This window comes from Arachis duranensis, chromosome 8, assembly GCF_000817695.3.
Source record: "Arachis duranensis cultivar V14167 chromosome 8, aradu.V14167.gnm2.J7QH, whole genome shotgun sequence".
Classification (NCBI taxonomy): Eukaryota; Viridiplantae; Streptophyta; class Magnoliopsida; order Fabales; family Fabaceae; genus Arachis; species Arachis duranensis.
In genome coordinates this window covers 696,507-716,066 of record NC_029779.3, presented here as the reverse complement: position 1 = coordinate 716,066, position 19,560 = coordinate 696,507, and the positions used below count along the sequence as shown (strand labels likewise).

The 19,560-nt window shown below is 35.6% G+C and overlaps 2 protein-coding genes and 1 long non-coding RNA gene across 14 annotated transcripts; all 3 read right to left on the bottom strand.

Annotated features, from left to right (window-relative positions):
* Window positions 1-1,239: 1,239 nt before the first annotated feature.
* Window positions 1,240-5,268, bottom strand: LOC107460074 (uncharacterized). 12 transcript variants are annotated; one of them, XR_008002225.1, is made up of 10 exons: window positions 5,166-5,262; window positions 4,914-4,960; window positions 4,042-4,628; window positions 3,517-3,946; window positions 3,077-3,193; window positions 2,796-2,975; window positions 2,512-2,708; window positions 2,286-2,417; window positions 1,811-1,981; window positions 1,240-1,464 (listed from the first exon to the last, which is right to left on the bottom strand). It is a non-coding gene; the product is annotated as an uncharacterized LOC107460074 (long non-coding RNA). The 12 variants fall into 12 exon arrangements; XR_001586415.3 differs by having other exon boundaries at window positions 2,286-2,708; window positions 3,517-3,681; window positions 3,777-3,946; XR_001586419.3 differs by having other exon boundaries at window positions 2,286-2,708; window positions 3,517-3,634; window positions 3,777-3,946.
* Window positions 5,269-11,416: 6,148 nt separating this feature from the next.
* LOC107460041 (uncharacterized) lies at window positions 11,417-13,294 on the bottom strand. Its single transcript, XM_016078364.2, has one exon. It carries the CDS (start codon window positions 13,292-13,294, stop codon window positions 11,417-11,419), a length of 1,878 nt encoding a protein of 625 aa, XP_015933850.1.
* A 1,601-nt stretch (window positions 13,295-14,895) lies between these two features.
* On the bottom strand, window positions 14,896-19,088 carry LOC107460042 (uncharacterized). Its single transcript, XM_016078366.3, has 2 exons — window positions 17,533-19,088; window positions 14,896-15,237 (listed from the first exon to the last, which is right to left on the bottom strand). The coding sequence occupies exons 1-2, from the start codon at window positions 18,726-18,728 to the stop codon at window positions 15,213-15,215; spliced, it is 1,221 nt and encodes a 406-aa protein (XP_015933852.1). The 5' UTR covers window positions 18,729-19,088; the 3' UTR covers window positions 14,896-15,212.
* Window positions 19,089-19,560: the final 472 nt, after the last annotated feature.

The window sequence follows — 19,560 nt, the reverse complement described above, 5'->3', positions numbered from 1 at the left end:
ATCGACCCTTACTCACGTAAGGTATTACTTGGACGACCCAGTACACTTGCTGGTTAGTTGAACGGAGTTGTGTCCACACATAAGTGCCATAATAAGGATTCCATACAACAACAAAGAATACTACATTGATGTGATCACAATTTCGTCCACCAATATGCCCCAAAAAATATAAAAAGCTCAATTATTATTATTATTATTATTATTATTATTATAACTTAACAATTAAAATGTGTCACATGATTTTTCTCTCGTTAAAAATTAGATGGCATAATTTTTTTTAAACTTAATAAACTCCCTTACTCCGTTGTCTCATTTACCTAACGATTTAGTATAGATTTATTTGTTTAAAATAACTATTTTTTATTAAAAAATAAAAATTTACCTATTTTTTTATTAAATGACATGAATTTAATTTAAATAATTTATATTAATTTTGTATTCTCTTGATAATTTTGAAAAAATAAAATCATTCACACCGTAGATAATCAAAATGATGTCTAAATTTTTTAATGTAAAAATTAAAATTATAAGTATAATTATTTATTGTCCTATTTTTTTGTATATTCTAAAAATTGAAAAAACAAAAGAACAATTAAAATTATAAACAAAATAAAAAAAATTAAACTTTTATATTTTTCGAGAAGACACAACTAGAAAATAGATTAATACAGATAGATTTACAGACAGATTTAGTCTTTATTACAGACAGATTTTTGGTTACCGACGAAATTACCGACGGATTTTGTCCCTCTGTAAAAGCCCCGTCGGAAATTATTTACCGACGGATTTTTTTCCGTCGAAAAATTACAGACAGATTTTTATCAGTTACCGACGGATTTTTCCTCTGTAAATTTTGCATCCATTTTTCGAAGGCGACAAACTTTCCGACGGATTTTCCGTCTGTAATTACAGACGAATTTTCCGACAGATTTTCCGTCTGTAATTACAGACAGATTTTCAGACAGATTTTCTGTCTGTAATTACTGACAAATTTTCAGACGGATTTTCCGTGTGTAATTTAAACTTTCGAAAATCATCTTACACTCTGATTACAGACAGAAAATCCATCTGTAAATCCATTGATAAGGTAAAATAGAATTTTTTTTATTTTTCTAATTACAAAATAAACTTATTTTTATCTAATTTGTATTCGAATATTTATAATATTTCAAAAAATAAACAAATTCATCGTATTATAAAACTAAAAGAAAATTATTATAAACAAGCAAGTCAATATAATTCAAAATATAAACAAAGTGTATTATCAACTATAATCCTCAATATATTGTTCAACCATACTAAATTTTACACAATTTTATCTAATTTTAACCATACTAAATTTTACACAATTTTATCTAATTTTAAACAAAGTGATCAACTTCACTGCTGCCCATGTCATTCTCTGTAGGAAGTTCCACAGCAGTACCCATGAGCCCTCACCAATCTCCAACTTTCAGGTGCACCCTACAACAACAAAAACCAACCAACTCCACCATTCATTTCTATTTCTATCTCATCAACAATCATACAAATCCAACACATTCAATAACACTGGAATTTCTAACTAAATAAACTTCAAATCAAGAGAATGCCTCTCACCTACCAATGACAAGGTAACAAAAACTTAGGAATCATAACAATACATGAGCAGCAAGTGAATCAAGCAAACATATACACCCTGAAAAGGGGGACTAATCTTAGATCTTATCATTATATGAATGAATATATCATAATATATGCAAAAAGAAAAAGATTTCAGATTCCACAAAAGGGTGCATATACCATGTAGTATTTATATCTATATATCTACCTTTTTGAGGGAATCCATGGTTGGAGTTTCAGCAGTGTGGATACAGTTGTATTGATCAGCGTTGGCCTCACCCCATCCATCCAAAACCACCACAGCAACTAGCTTTAATTTTCCTTTGGCAGCTTTGGGTGATCAGCCAATTTTCACTTGGCATCTGTGCTTCCCATATTCCTAACACAATAAAAAGAAATCAAATTTTTTTCATTCTCTCTTTAAATTTCAGATCCAAATCAAATAAAATCAATCCAAAATATTTCAGAAACCACCAGTAACATTAAGCTGCAAGTCTCTCTTTGCACAATTCTCATATAGAAAATTTAGTCAATAGCCAAACCAGAGCATGCCAAGTTGATAATATAATAACATGAATTGACAGAGAAACAAAGAAGTCCTTGAATTGAAAGATAATATTCCTACTTCTGTATCAATGGACAATGATGATGAATATTATCAAGATGATAAGAGACACACATACCTGTAATGCAGAAGACAGTACCACCAAGTAAAAGCCAGCCAGCTTTTCCATTTCTCCAAAAGAAATGGAAAATATAGTAAGGAGATATAGCCTTGAAAATACTAGAATAATGGTGTATGATGCTGTAAATTCCTACAAGTGGGGTACAAAAGGTCCATGCAGCCATTATTGGAAAAAAGAGGAAACTCACGCGTGATGTGCCAAATTCTTGAAGTCAAAGTATTACCTTTGCCTTGATTTGGCTTAATGCCATTACTACTACCACTATGATGTCTATATCTTACAAATGTAACCAAATGGTTGAGACATGTCAACAATTCAATTATGTAAGAATCTATCTTATTCCTCTTAGCATAATATAGTATTTGGAGGCGAATTAAATTACTCTCCTTGCCTGTGCTGTCACCAAACTCATTATTATTCCTGAATAAATAAATAAGAATAAAATTTTATTATCATATATGAATGAATGAATATAAAGAGGGAAGGTTCATCATGTTTGTAACTAACCCTCCATTTGCCCATTCACCAACCCATCCAAACCCTTGGTGTGCTCTGCCAGATACATGAATATGACATAATTATTTTAAGCATAGCATTCTCTATGTCTTACTTGGCCGTATTTGTAGCAATTGGCGTTAGCCATTGGAGAGTCTTGTCCATCTCAGCTTTGACCCGAGTCATGGAAAGCTACACAAAAATTTCCACTTAGCATATTCCATTAGGAAAAAATAATATTCCAGTCTTCATTGAGCAATTAATTAATTAAACACCAAGATTGAATATCATACCTCTTTAGTGATATCCATATTTTGCAACCTAGATTGAAAGATAGTCTTAAAACTATTGGGCAATCCATGATATAATGTGTCCCTCGTATTTGGAGGAAGTGCTGATGGCCGAGATGCCTAACACAAATGTATGTGCTTTTCAGTCAAATTATGGAGATCAGAATACCATTGATCATTAGGCAATTAAGACATTTCAGTTTTATTGAAAAAAATCAAGCAGAAGCATCAAATGAAACATGCAAAATAAACAAGCTGGGAAGCAAGGTAATCAAACTCAAGATTTCACCTAAACTTGTAAAACTTAAGTGAATTCAAGGAAGGAATGGCACTATTGAAATGTTTATCACCAAATTGATGTCAAATTCAACCACACAAAATATGAACCAACAGAAGAATTCAAAACCGATAATTGAATTGAAGAATAAGAAAAGAACGCATACTTGTTATTCAAGAGATTCTTGACAGCAACTTTGGTACCATCACTTAGAACGCCAGAATAAACAATGTCATAACCATCTTCACCAATCACATTCTCTTCACACAATCCATTAGTAGCAGCTTCAAGTTCTCTCAAAGAATTAAGGATAGAGAATTAAGGCCACAAACTAAAAAGAAAAGAAGAGCAGTAGTGTAGTGAAGTGATCTGAAAAATAATAAGGTAAATAGTAAAAGCAGTTAGAAGTAGATGGAAAGTGCAAACCTTGTAGTTTACAGCATGTATTTGATATTATTATTATTATTGAAGTCGTGCATATATTTCATTGTAACTGCTCTATGGCCTTAGATAGCTTTTAATGCATATAACTGTGAAATCCAATCACTTCAAACCTTCTCCAAAATTCTCTCTCTCTTCTCTCCTTAATTCAGCACCTTCTAGCACCACAGAGAGAGATAATAAATTAACAATGCTATATATATTGTTAAGGGTTGTGAATAGATGCATTCACAGAATTCTCAATACATACTTTGCAAGAACTACTGTTCAAACTCTTCCAACAATTAGCCAAAACATAAGCAGATTCATTTACCCTTCCAGAAACATCAACCTTCCCTTTTGCATAGTATCCTATGCTGTTTGGTGCAGCTTGAACTACTTCCAAAAGCATCTGCTTTGTGGCCGCTCGAAAACTCGAATTCGTCCTAGTTTTGTTGCCACAAACAGCCTTGTCCCCTGGCCCTGCATACTCATCAAAGAAGCTATAATTTTCAGACCTCATGAAGCATCCATCAAGAAATATTTGGGACGTTGTGGCTTAAATCAAACATGTTAAGGAACTAGTTTGTTGCTCAACAACAAAATACTATCATTAACTATAACTTTGCAAAAGCAATATCAGGACAGCAAACATAAATCAAATTAAACATGACCTGAAGTATTATTGTAATAGCAGTTATCATGCAAATTGAAATGAGTTTAAAATGAAGATGTAAATTAAAGGATACAATGAGAAATATCCATCAGGCCTAAAAAAAGTAACTCTCTGACCACCATTGAGTATGACTTTGACATTCGACACTTTTCCAGGAATTATATAGTCTTTTGTTCCTAAATCTGCAAACAAATTTATGCACACCATTAACAAGAAATGGATGCAAGGAATGGATGCACACAAAGGAATGGATGCACACCACAATGAACTCTAGCAAAACCTTGCTGAATTCCACTCAATTAACATTATTAGATACACTCTAAAGTTTATTGAACAAAATATAAAAAATCTGCCAATTCAAATGCAATGGTTATTCGCATCAGTCACCATCCAACAATTAGATTTTGAATTAACTAAAAAGTAAGAAAATAAAAATCAGAGTGACAAAAAAGAAAAACAAAGCATACTGCTGGGGATCTTCACTCGACCATAGATGGTGTAACCTTCAGTGAACCTGAAAAAAAACAAATTAGGATTAAAATCGATCCACATAACATAATTCTAAACCAGAGAGAACAAACGGAAAATTAGGGTTAAGGGACGAGAATTAGGGTTAAGAAAAACAGGGAAGGGACAGGGTTAGGGCTAGGGATAATGAATCGAAATAGAATCACAATGGAAGGGTTAGGGCTAGGGACGAGAAGGAGGCGGAGGCCTACCTGAACTAACAGTGATGAGAGAAGACGATGACAAACCTCCGGCGAGGAGAGAAGAAGCAGCGCGAGAACGGCGGCGGAGGGAGCTCGTAAGACAAGAGCACGGCGGCGGCGGTGACGGCAACAGCGGAGGACGTCACATCTTCAATGGAGCTTCAATGGAGAGAGAGAGAGAGAGAAGGCATGGGAGTAATTCACGTGAAAAATAAGTGAACTGAAGTATTCGGGAGTAAAGTGACTCATCTCCTTATTCTAATATATTTTTGACGGAAAATTTAAATTACAGACAGATTTTTATCTGTAATAATTTAATAAAACACAGCATTTTGTCTATTTAATTACAGACGGATTTTCCGTCTGTAACCATTTTTTACTGAAAAAAATTAATTTTTCTGACGGAATTATCGACGGATTCTTTTTTCTGTCTGTAATTTATGTTAATCCATTTTTTTTGTTTTTCGACAAAAAATCCCTCTAAAATTCCCTCTGTATTTTAGTGGGATAAAATCCGTCGGAAATATCCGTCTGTAATAACTAATTTTCTAGTAGTGAGATGAAATAGTTGAAATAAATGAAGCAATAGAATTTATTAGTTTAATGAATAACTTTTTTTTTAGATTTGGGTTAAGGTTCACAAAAGCATACCCAACCCGAAGAATTCTAGCCATTTTCAACAGACCCATACCCCCGATTCAGTTCCTACCAACTCCAATGCAGTCAGTCTTTCTTCATTAGCAACATATGAGAGCTCCATGAATGTTGAAGAAGATGATGTTCTTTGTGCACTCACTATATATACGCTGCTGTGGAAGCTTCTTCCGGTCACGTCTCGTTGCTGCCTCTGTGCCATAATTGTCAAAACTGAATCGATGATCGAACCGGTCAGACTACTGGGTCACTGATTCAACCAGTGATTCACTAGTTGAACCGATTGATCATGTCCTACGTAAATACAAAATATAAAATAGTGAAAAATTTAAAATTAAAATTTAAAATACATCTTTTCACTAACATTTTAAGAATAATCAAGCTATTCTAAAACAATATGAAATAGGAATAATAAATAGTTTATTATTTTTACTCTATCATAATTATTTTTATTTTGTTTTTATATTTAAATAACTATTATTTTCAAATTTTAATAATTATTAATTAATTTATACCTATTATACTATTATATACTACAAGTATTTATTAAAAAATATTATTAATAGATATCATATAATTATAAAAAAAACAAGTGAGTTTATAATTATTGTTAAATAAAAATATAATTAATATAAGAATGAGTGAATTTATAACTAAAATTAAAATAATTAAATAGAAGTAAACTATTTGTTAAAAGATATCTATATGTATTATAATTTGCATATATATTAACAAGCATGACAACTTGGTGACTATTCATGCATACCTCCTTCTTTGAGGAGAGGGTTCAAGTATGAAGGATCATACGATACACATATTATTCTTTTCTGCTACTATTATTTTTAATTATATTCTCTCATTTCATCGTATATTATTCTTTTCTGTAACACCCTAACTTTTAGTACCTCATATGATCATACTAAAAGCTCAGGCGTTACTTACCTCGAAATCTTTCTATTTTATACTACCTTTATTTAATATCGAGTCTTTACAAATACGAATCGGAACTTTACTCAAGAAAACGATAAGCCTTTTCTGTTAACCACTTAATCAAAATAATATATATAATCACATAGCATCATATACATAAACATAATCCAAGATTCTCAAATACAAGTCCTACCCCTCTAAAAATCTAAGACAATAAACGGCGAGGGAAAAATAAAGTCTAAGATTAAACCATATACAAAAAGTATGAATACATATACATAAAACTCTGTGGATCGGTCGTGACTTCTCGCCAAAGATTCCTAAACCTATCACTTAAAACAGAAGATCTCGCCAAAGATTCCTAAACCTATCACTTAAAACAGAAGATTTGTAGGGGGGTGAGAACGTTGTCCTCGCATGTTCTCAGTAGGAAAAGTGAATGCCGTGAGAATAAAGAAATAAATTACAAATATTTACTGTATAACCTTAAAATAATTACCTTTAGGATTTTTTAAACTCACTTTAAAGACTTTAGTTAGTTTTCTTTAAGTAAAACTATTCTAAGTAAATCAAAGTCATGTCACTCAGTTTTGAGTTATCTTAATCTTTGACATATACAGGAATTAACAAACACAAGCAGACTCACAATACAAACACACAAGCAATTCACACAAAAAATCAAACAGCATAATCATAGAGAAATAAAATGAGTAAACACAACCAAATGTAAATGTGCAAACAATATGATGCATATCTAGTCCTATCACAGGTAATGAGCTAATCTACCGGTTTCGACCTCCCGACGCAACTCAGCAACCTTTGTCTAAGTTTGGTTTCCAGTGCCATAACCTCTGTAAGCAACATCTGTCTTACAGGTGTGACCATCCCCTAGATTGGCCAATGTATCTCTGGAAAGCAAATTTTGGTGGACTCACCACCAAATCTCATCAATTTTCTCAAAATACTACATCACAACAGTGCCAAAACCATTAAAACAACCACAACTAAGCTGTTCCTTATAGCCAAACCAACAAATCATAAGCAACAACAATAATTCAACATAAACTCATTCAAACTCAATTAATAATCAACCAAATCAACATTTACTTATCCAACACCAATTTAACTGATGATAAATTACCAGAACCCTATTTTCATATGAAATCAAACCAATGGGACCTCCGAAAAAGCTTTTTGACCGAGCTGCTAAAGAGAAAAATGTCAGGAATTGTCTGTGCCTCCTAGAACTCCAGTTGACCAAATTCAAGGGGTAGGGGAGCTATGTCACCATCAACTTCCACCAATCAAAAGTAATGCCAACGTGTAGAGGAAGAGGATACGAACACTTTTATCAGATTAGATTTTTTATTGAAATTACGGATCATAAGAAATCGAAGTCAGAAGCTCTCGGAGGTGCCATGGATTCTCTTTCTCACTCACGGTCCATTTCTCACTTTTCTTTCTTCTTGTAACGTGAAGGAGAGATTACGAGACATTGGTGATGATGATTAATGAATGGTTAGGTGTCACAAGAGGTTGGGTGTCACTTCCTTAAGCTGTTGAGCCAGCGATTCAAGTTATAAATATCTTAAATAGATAACTATAAAACTTGGATATATTAAAACACAAGTAATAATATATATGAATTACTAATATAAATGACATTAGCAACATGACAATAAAAGATATACGGTGAAGCATTAGCAAAACTAAGTTCACCGGAAAGTACTAATATTTACTCATATCGGTGGATATTGAGCTCGATAATAATATTATTAACTATGTAAAATTTTATCATATATATATACAAAAATATGAATTTAGTTGAACTCAAATAGTTATAAAAATTAATTTAATTACTTATAATAAAATAATTTCTAAAATAAGGAACTTTAGTTTATGAAATAAATTATAACTTATTTATATTTATATTTTTAAAATTGTGGGTCGTTACATTTTCTATTACTATTATTTTTTGCACAGATATGAGTTTTAAAAAAGAGTAATATTAAATTTTATGTTCTTATCTATGAGAATATTATGGCTTATTATATTATAAATTAACATTGTACCATATAACAGAAAATAAAATTATATATTTATTTTTTGTTACCTTTTTTACTTTTTTAATGGTCTAAATTAATTTATATATTATCAAATTATTTCTATTATTTATGCAATATTTTTCTCTTTTGATAATTATTTATTAATAAATATTGAATTAACAATTCTGTTTATTATATTTCAATGTGTTTTATTTTTAAAATATTTGTTTAAAAATAATTGTTTGTCTGTGGTGGTTAGTGTCTGAAAATATTACAAGAGATCTGTTGTATAAGTTTTTTCTGTACGTCGAGTTGAATGCCAACACATCATCAAAGCATTCGTAGTCATGCTGCATGTGATCATCTAACCAAAACATGTGACCAAGGTGCTTCTCAGCACAATGCGTATACTGCACAACTTTCATAGGATCCAACTCAGCCTTGCCCTTCAAGTAGCTTATTGCTGTGCTTCTCAGCACAATACGTATACTGCACAACTGCCATAGGATCCAACTCAGCCTTACCCTTCAAGTAGCTTCTTGCTGCGGCTACATCTCCCTCAATGATCCTGGATTGCCTAACTCCATCCATATATACAAGTCCTTACTTATGAAGTTAAGATTGCGATATGCCGATATCCACCACACATATGGGCAAAGAAGTCCATGATTTGAGTTGTCTGAAAACCGGCTTCATGCATGCTATGTAAATGCGCTTTGTGACCTTCTGTAATCTTCCTATCGGTGCCATTACATTAGTGAACACTGGGGATGCCAAGTCATGATTATGCTCCTCAACCAATGCCTTCATCCACCATTTTCCATAACTTTTGTCCAAAAACATAACATGTTTGGCATTTCAATTTGCTCTCGTCTCCAGTTTATGGGGCCTTTTCTGTCAACCCTCTCATAGTGCTTCTTTTCCCGCAACCCTTGCCGATTGCAGTAGAAAAATTTTCTGACAATATTTTTCTCCTCGTCTTTAACAGAATCTCCCTTTCGTATGGCAAAACCAATACCCTTCGTATATGCCATATAGCTTGCGTAAGCATCTTCAACCCCAGTAAACTCTGTACATAACAACACAGAACCATTCACAGGGTCTGGACTACTGAATTGTTCACCCATGATATTCCCTTAGCTCCCTTGATCCTCTGTTGAGGCACCTACATCGCATCCACCACCATCGCAGTCTTGGTATTCGCTGTCAGTAGGGCCATTATCACCTTCGTCAGTATACGGATCTTCCGACCCGTTCGAATCATCTTCGTCACCAGAATCGGTGCTCCAACCATCATTCTATTGGCCTGACAACTTTAACATGCTGTCATCTTCCAAATCCGTCTTACTCTCACACATCCTGGGGTAAAAAATAATGAAGCCAATCGAGAACAAAGCATGTCGTATGCATAATAAATTACGGAGTTAACATAAATGGAGACGATTGCTATACAATTAGGCATTAACCAAAGTCCATAGCTATGACTAAGTAGTAGATCTCTAATCAATTATGACCGAGTTGTTATTAAAACTTTTTAGCCAATTAAATTGACAAGCACATATCATATAAAAAAAATTCTATAAGATTTGTTTAGAAATTTTTAAGGACATCTAATGATGGCCAATGCAAATGCTTCGTTTATTGTAATATAGTTCACAGTTGAAAACTAACGGGACATATATTCACATCATTTGTCAGGCTACCTGGACCTAAACTAGCCAATGCTTGAATGCAACCTTGAGCCAAGACCTATAGGTACTTGCATCACATTAAAGGAAGAAATAGCATGTTTTCAATCCTTTATAGCTCACACATAAATATGAGAATCATAAATCACAGCTTGTCAATACTTCTAATATTCAACAACCATCATTGGTCATAATAACAAAAATAAAGTATTAAATATTAACCCCTAAAACTTATCACTTCAAAAAGCAAGAGCTGTATAGAGAAGAATTACCGTACAAAATAGAATGAGAATGAATCATGTTATTTAAGACAAAAAATTTGACCACCTCTGGACTTAAATAAAAAAAATTCAGATTTTTTGTTCCAATAACCACTTTTGGTGGGAGTTTAAAAATTGCAAATGCTAGATATGTGGCCTGTAAGATTCTGATATTACTGTCGGGTGAGGTCGCCTCCACCAACGACTGTATACTTCTCCTAAACCTTCCTCAATGAATCCACTTCCAGAAACGGACGTCGAAGTTGACCTTCGTCCCACCTCCTGCAATTGAGCGCTAAACTTCAGATTGAACCCTAATTTTCTCAAGTGCTTTAAATGTTTATTCATTCAGCTCATAGATTTGGAAAATTTTTAATTTTACCTTTCAATTTCTGTTTCTATTCTCCACACCATCCTTCAATAATAGGAGTGTATGACATTCAAAAAATCCAACTATAGATTATTCACAAAATAGTATTTATTCTTTTTTTTTTCTCCTTCTATCTATGCAGAATCCAAATATGTATCAGAGTAAACACCATACAATAATACGCAGGTATCGGTGTAGACTCAATCTTCAACAACTATTTACACTCATCTCTCATGCATATCTGCAACAGTAATAATAATACATAAACTCGTCATAGATTACTTTACTAATCAAACAGTTTTTATGTATGTGATCAGAGAAGTGAAAGTAACGACCCAGTTGGTAAAGTTCTACTAACATCATCATCACCAAATTTCATCTCCATCACAACCTTCATTTTCCCACCAAGAATCTTCTCCTTAGCAAGCCATCTTTGCAATTTCCCAGAAGTGGTTTTTGGAACACTTTCACTCTTAACCAAAACAACCCACCCAACTTGAACATTCTCCTTCTTCAAAACACTTTCTTTGATCCCATTACAAACGCTACCCAACACCTCATTATCCACCATTATCTCTTTCTCAGTTCTCTGTAACTCCGCCACCACTGCAACAACTGTTTCAGAAACTTTAAACGCCGCAACACAACCACCTCTCAAAAACTTTGTGCAACTGTTATACGCTGCAGATTCAATGTAATGAGGATGAATCTTTTCACCATTTTGGAGCTTGATTATATCTTCACACCTTCCAGTAACAAAGAGGTATCTCCCCTCTCCTTTAACAATCCCTGTGTCACGTGTTCTAAGAAAGCATCTTCCAACCATGTTCCTCAGTCTTCCATGGAACACTTCTCTCGTCAAAGAAGGGTGTCCCAAGTATCCAGAAGCATTGCTTGGTGATGAAACCCAAATCTCACCTTCAACACCATCCTCAACTGGCTCATGAGTCTCTTCATTAACCACCACGATTTCCATGTCTTCTTGTTCCTCCTTCCTACATAGTCTCGCAACCGGTAAAAGCTTGTTGTGAGTTGGAAAATCGTGGAAGCTACTAGAAGAATACGCGTCACTTTCACTCCTCCATGCACTGGAAAGAAAGGTGCAGTTTTCAGCTAAACCATAAGAAGGAGAAACGGCACAAGAGCTTAACCCAAAGGGACCGAAGACTCCAACAAACTCTTCGACACAGTCTCTGTAAATAGGTTCGTTGATGAGTATAAGGTTCCTCAAATGGGAAAGATTAATGGGAGATACTCCTTTATCAACTCCTCCACGTTTGAGAACCAGTGGCAACGTGAAAGAAGGTACCGGAGTACACGTGGCCTTGAATTCAGAGATCAATTCAAGCCACAACCTGGGACGTTTGATGAACGAGGTTGGCGAAGTAAGAACACAAGTAGCACCAGAAACAATGGTTAACAACAAAAACATGAGGCCAGCGTCATGGTACTGAGGAAGCCACGAAACAATAACACTGTTTGGGTGAAGATCATAGACTTTCCTAGCAGCTCTGACGTTATGTGCGGCTGAACCCGCCGTTACAAGAACCGGTTTCGGAATCCCGGTGGCGCCAGAAGTGTACTGAACAAGATACACATCATTCTCCCTGCAACCATTGTATGTTAGGGATCCACCAAATTTATCATTATTTTTATTATTATTAGCACCATGCTTGATGTCCTCAATGGAAATCCATTTCATGGTTTGTAACGCACGAACAAGATTAGGATTATGATTAATGTTGTTGTGATCAGAGAGATAGCGTTGGATACATGAAACGTAAGAAGAATGAGCAACTGCAGCTTTGGGTTTAGTCTGCGAGATAACTCTAAGAAGGTGGTGATAATTTTCATTAGCGAAAGAAGGGTGAGGAGGGATTATAGGGACAGATAAAATTCCAGCCCTTTGGGAAGCGAAGATGAGTTCAACAAAGTGAAGACCTGGAGAAGAGAGAAGAAGGAGAGTGTCACCTCTTTGAAGAGTGGGAGTAGTGAGAAGGTGGGAGGAGATGTGGTCAACTGAGGCATTGAGTTGTGAGTAGGTTAGGATGGTCTTATTGTTGTTATCATGAGCCCAAATGAATGCTGGCTTGGACCCAAATGCCGGTAGCCTAGACCATACCGGCAGGTATTCATCAACCACCGGTTGGTCCGGGAATGAAGGGTCATAATTCTCATACTCGTACTTCATTTTAATTTCTCTGCGGAAACTGGGAGCTGATCATTTCTCTATTTATAGTCAAAACATTTTAGATGATTCAATGTGTAATGTACATATTTTAAAAAAAACGTTAATTATTTCATTTTAAATGTAAAATGTATGAATGGATTACATAATATGGGACAAAGGACTGAATTGAATTGCATGAGGAGGTAGTGATGATTACGAAAACTAGGAGGAATAAAGGCATATGCTAATAGCATATCCCACTGGAGTAAAGCTGTAACAACAATTACTGTCGGGTTGTTGTTGTTGGATTTGTGATGTTGCTGATATACTATGGCCGTCCCCGAAATCCCCAATAATTCTTGTATTTTTAAAAAGTGGATTGCTATCCTTAATCACTCACTACTGTCTTGTAGTAAAGATAGTAACATCTTCTGAATTCTGATTTTATCTTGAAGAACAGTGTATTCTCCATTCAGCAAAATCATTCCATATTTGTGCTAATAAGGGCTGGCAATGCAACTTTCCTAAATGGAAGCGTACCGAGGGTGGGGACTCTTTAACTACAACACTTCTAATGCATAGCACGTTGTTTCCTTGGAATTACCTTCAAATAAAATTATGATATGGAAAAGACTATATGATTCACATTTATATTTAAGGACATTCTAGTTTGCAAACTCCAATCAAAACCATTATTTTAATCAAACATTCTAAGTTTAAAGTAAAAAATTAACATGCATGTTAATTTACTGTTGCAAACTTACTTCTTATATATCAAATTAACTCACTCCCTTCATTAGTTGAATAGAATTTAGAATTTATATTATATAAAAAAAAATGCTATAGGCCATCAGAATTGATTTGTTTATTTTTTTATCATTATTTAATCATCAACTCAATTGATTTAGTCTAATTTTTTCAATCTATTAATTTAACAATATATTTTATTTCATAAATAGTCAAAAATAATAAATTTTGATAGCTTTTTAGTATTTTTTTATATAAATTCTACATTCCATTCAATAGTTGAAAAGAATAATTATCTAACTGTGAACAATAGTCAATAGGTAAGTTTTTAAGTTCCAAAATATTCTATAACTTAAGTATTAAAGTAATTTTTGGAAAGTTTCTTTTATAATCTAATATTTACTCATATGATTTAAAAAAAGAGAGATAAATCCTACCTTACTCTATCTCTACTTTTAAACAAATTAAACAAAAATTTATAGTCTACAAATCCCCTTTTTGTAAATACCCACACCGTCAATCCCTCTTACCTTCGTTTAAAACGAGCTATAACTCGTTGAATTTTTCAAGAACATAATACACCATTTTCTCAATATTAATATAAAATTTTCAGTGTAATTTACTCATCTCTCACTATTATTGGTATGACAAACACATTCTAATGTTGAGTAAAACTTTGCGCTCGTGTGTGTTTTTCTTTTTTTTTTCCCGTGATTTTACGACTACATGGCAGTGGTGCAGAGGTCTACAACATATTTATCAGGATAATTAGGAATTAGTCAACGCTGAATCGGTTATTTATAATGTAACTAGTTAACATAGATAAGGGGCCGGTCAAAATCTGGAGAGATAAGGAGTCAAACATTGACAATAGATACAAGGGTCCAAGCGGCAAAAAGCCGAACACAGTGGATCAGTGCACTCTTTAGTATTGTCATATGAAAGTCCAGTTTGACATATTCAAAATGGTCTCCTGCTGCAACAATAATGAAACAAAATTAAGGACAAGCCTTTATTACTCTTGCCCTGGTCTTGCTGAACACAAGGCAATTCATACACCCGTATCCTTAAATGCTCCATTGTTCGAGTTTCAACCTAAATCTACCAATAAGTACACTTCATGCCTAGAATTTGCAACTTCAAATCTGATCGACCGCTATCTGATGCTTCAGTTCTCTACATTCCACGGCAATCATTGTCCCCAAGCACAGGCCGCCCTGTACCATATTACAACTACATGAGAGGACTTCATGCAAATTATGTACCCACAAAAAACAAAAAAACAAAAAAAAAAGAGTTACAGAACAATACAAGTCTGTCTAGTCAATTGTAAAACACGGAAAAGATCAACAATAGAATTTGCAATTAAACAAAGAAAATTTTACAAATTGAGATTCACAAATTTTCGTTAAGAGCTTAACATAAAAAGGTATGTATATGCATGAATAAATTAGAAAAAAAACTTGACACCAACAAACACGAAACATATGTAATGGACAAACAATAAAAAAAATTAAAATATAATCCACAAAACAGAGGGGTAAACAAAGGTATATATTAGCCAATCACACAGAGGATATATATTCTAAACAACCAGGCAAAGAAATAAATTCCTGCCGTAATTTTGTCTTGATATGACAAGGGCACTATGGATAATGTTAGCTCAGGACTCTATAATGGACCACACTAGCTTCCTTCAAATGAAAAGTCCTATTATATTTTAATCCAATCACACTGACAACAAAACAAAATACTAAAATTTGCTCAATAAGGATGCAAAACAAGCCATAACAGACATATCGACAGAAACCTTAATATGGAAAAAGTAAAAGCTGAAGAAAAATAAAGATGAAATTTCAAAATACAATTTGTCTCGGTCTAATTAATTTGCATAACCAAAGTAGCCCTGAATTCAAACCACTTCTGTTAGAATGATCAAACAAGAAGGGGAGTCATACATCCCCTTTACTCATTTACGTACAATGCCTCCCAACTTGGGCATTATGTATAAGGATGGACACAATATTTTGGTACCATGTCCATGTGTTGGAGGCGTGTTCTTCTTAAATGTTACATAACACGGTAAACACGTTTATGAATGTTACAATTTAATTTGGCCAAAGTCCATTGACTCATTACGTTTTGTGACAATAATCTCTTCCAACATAAAGAGTAGTGATAGCTATTTTTATCTTGCTTCCTTTGGCCAAAGGACAGATAAAAAAGATAGCGTCATCCTAAAAATATGTATCATGTTCAATGAAATGATTAAATCTGACCATGTACTAAATCTTCTAATATAGAGCACGTCCCATGTGGGATCATTGAGATATCCATCACCATTTTAAAAATCTTTCTAGGAAAAAAAAAAGGAGAAATCCCCATCCCAACAAAAAAGAGAACAAAAAAAAAGAATAGTCAGGTGGTCAGCCAAGAGCCAAAATACCAAATCAACAGAAAATTAAACAAGAAATAAAGAGAATAGCTCACGCTCCATAAGATGAAAGAGCATCCTAAATGTGATTAACTACTCAAAAGAAAGTGAAGATTATAAAAGGAAAACCTGTCCAACAAATTAAGAAAAACAATTTAGGAAGAAGCAACAACAAAAAGGATCTTGTGAACAAGAGCTACAACGACATTTGAAGGTTTCACATCATTTTCCAAGGTTGTGCTCCCACTCCCACATTTCATACCCGATTCATGCATGTCCTAGAAAGACGACCATCATCGCCTGAAAGTTCTCAAGATATCAAACACTTGGGAAATGCTTTATGTTTGAACCAAGGTAAGGTGCCAAGATGGGGGGAAAAATTGCTCATGAACCCACTCCTTTGCCAGAAACAGAGGAGAAGGGGGAAAGTAAACAGCCTAGTCCAACACCACTCCACTACTTGAAAATTGGATTATAGAGGGTGACAAAGTGATGCCCTACAGCACCATTCCACCTCGAGACCAGAGGACAGAGAACGCAGGAAGTCATGTCATCTACAGCGCCAATCCACTGCTAAACTGAATTGAATCACAGCTTGACTTTGGACTGACCTTAACTTTAGAGATTTGCTATTTTATTAACTTTACCGCTATCATACAATTCAACTAGTTTAATTATAAACTCTAATCTTTAGAAGCCTAAGTGCCTTGTGTATGCCTATTAGTTAAGTGTTTTATGATTTTTTATTGTTGAGCACCCTTGGGCGCCACTTGAGTCTTGCTCCAAGGCATTAGAACCCCTTAGACTACCATGGTTTTCGTTACTAACACAAATAAGCATGAGCAACAACATCCACAATCTTGAGGAAGCAATCTCTTTTCAAAGACAATTCATTTATTTTCTTAAGGAAGAAAACAAGAGACCAAAAGAATCACAAATTAAATGGGATTCAAAATGTTGTGGGAACAAATGCACAACTATAGGATTAATATACAAAACCCACCTATCATCAAGCATGAGGACCGTAGGGTAAACCACCATATATTAAGCATATGAAATAAATCAGTAATGTTCTTACCCCATATTAAACATGGTGTTTATGGGATCCAGAAGCTGAGGCTGTGAAGGGTGCTGCTGCTGTTGCTGCTGCTGCTCCTGCTGGTGGTGCTGCAAACTCGCACCAGTGGCCACAGCCACCGCACTAGAAGGCGTTCCCTTGGCTTCAACGAATCTCCACATATACCACGAAGCAACAGAGCGATAAGGCCTCCATTTCTCACACAACTGATCCATCTGAGAAGGGCGGGGCAAGTCCTCAAGATTGTAGAGAAGCTGAACCCCTTTGCGGACTCCAAGATCGTTGATGGGAAGAACATCGGGTCTATGGAGTGAGAATATCATGAACATATGAACAGACCAGGACCCAATCCCGTTCACCATTGTGAGCATGGTGAACAGAGATTTATCATCCATATTTACAATGGCCGAATCGGAGAGTATCCCATTCTGGTACTTCCTGGCCAAGTCGTGAAGGTAACTGGCCTTCCTTCCAGAAACCCCAATTTGGCGGAGCTGCTGAGGAGTTAGGGCAAGAACGGTTTCAGGAACAACGCCGGCTTCGCCGCCGCAGAGAGAGATGAATCGAGTATAGATAGAGGTTCCAGCCTTATAGGCGAGCTGCTGATAGAGAATGCTGCGCGTTAGGGCAAGGAAAGGGGTGTGGAAATTGTCGAAGGTTGGTGCTTGGTGGATGTCGATTAGAGGGGAGAGGAGCGGATCCGAGTTGCGGAGGTAGCGGAGTGCGATCTCCACCTCTCCTTCGCACGATAGCGACCTCGCTACAACCCTCGGAACCGCTAGGGCTCGTTGTTGTTGTTGCTGTTGCTGCTGCTGCTGCTGAGCGGTTTTGGTGCTCCGGCTGGCAGACTTGGCTGCGGAGGACGAGTTGGAGGATGAGGTTGGTTTTGGAGGTTCAGTGATGGCGGCAGAGGACAATTGAGGCTGGGAGACGGCGGGATCAGGGGAGAGCTTCCGGATCTTGCGAGGGCGGAGGGGGATTTTGGAAGGTGGTGCGGTAGGGTTTGTTGGCGGAGGAGGAGCATTATTGTTGCTCAGTTCGGATTCTGTGGGGGAAACATGAGCAATGGTGGCGTTGGCAACGGTGGTGGTCTCGATGACAGGCGCGGCAGCGGGGGTGTTGGAGGGAGGTTGAGGTGGAGGGTCAATCGGGGTTGGTGTTAGGGATTGTTCTTGACCTAGTGTTTGTTCACCCATATGTCACCCAGATTCAATTGATTGCCAATTCAGCAAAGTAATTACGTCAGAAAAATAGGCTTACGGTGACGGTGGTGGTGGTGGTGGTGGTGGCGGCGGCGGCAGCGGCAGCGGCGGGGTGGGTTTCTAGAAGAGTGAGCGATAGAAAATAGTGATTGGGTAGCGTTGGAGTGATATGAGAGAGTGGGCTAGGCAATGTGGTCGAATTGAAGTCACTCAGCTTTAATCAAACTGCGCTGTACGACTTTTCTTCATCATCATCAATTCATCAACTTTCATCAACAAATACACATCAATTCCTGTTCTATGCTGTTCTTGAATCTTGATATGGCGCTCGCTCGCTCTCTCTCTCTCTCTCTCTCTCTCTCTCTTTGCGTGTTGCACGTGAACTTGTACTTGGTCGGCCCAAGTTTAATATGGCCCATAATCTTGAAAGAAGCCCACAATGATTGGTTTCCGTTTCGGTTTCGCTTCGCACTAGTTTTTGCCTAGAAAATGTAAAACGGTAGCGACCAAAAAACAAAAAAGGTGATTAGAATTGGATAATGGCTTCTCAAAACAATGAATGAAGACTTAAATTTCGGTATCAATTTTGATATGAACACGGGCCACTTTGACAGAGTGTTGGAGTCATAGTTATTAAACTAGAACCGATTCAGCTGGTTGGTACAACCGGAAGTGGGTGAGTCGGTTCAAGTTTGATTTGTTAATAATTCCATAAGTTAAACTTATGAGATGGTAAGCCAAACTTGAGTATGAAATTAACCTCATAAATTAAATGAGTCGAACTTAAGTTTAGATAAGCTCTACTCATTAGTTCGTGAGTTCACTC

Coding starts and splice junctions, on each gene's coding strand:
- LOC107460042 (XM_016078366.3), bottom strand. CDS start 18,728: ATGGGTGAACAAACACTAGGTCAAGAACAATCCCTAACACCAACCCCG. Junction 15,238..17,532: donor AACACCATGTTTAATATGGG/GTAAGAACATTA, acceptor AATATGGTACAG/GGCGGCCTGTGCTTGGGGAC.
- LOC107460041 (XM_016078364.2), bottom strand. CDS start 13,294: ATGAAGTACGAGTATGAGAATTATGACCCTTCATTCCCGGACCAACCG.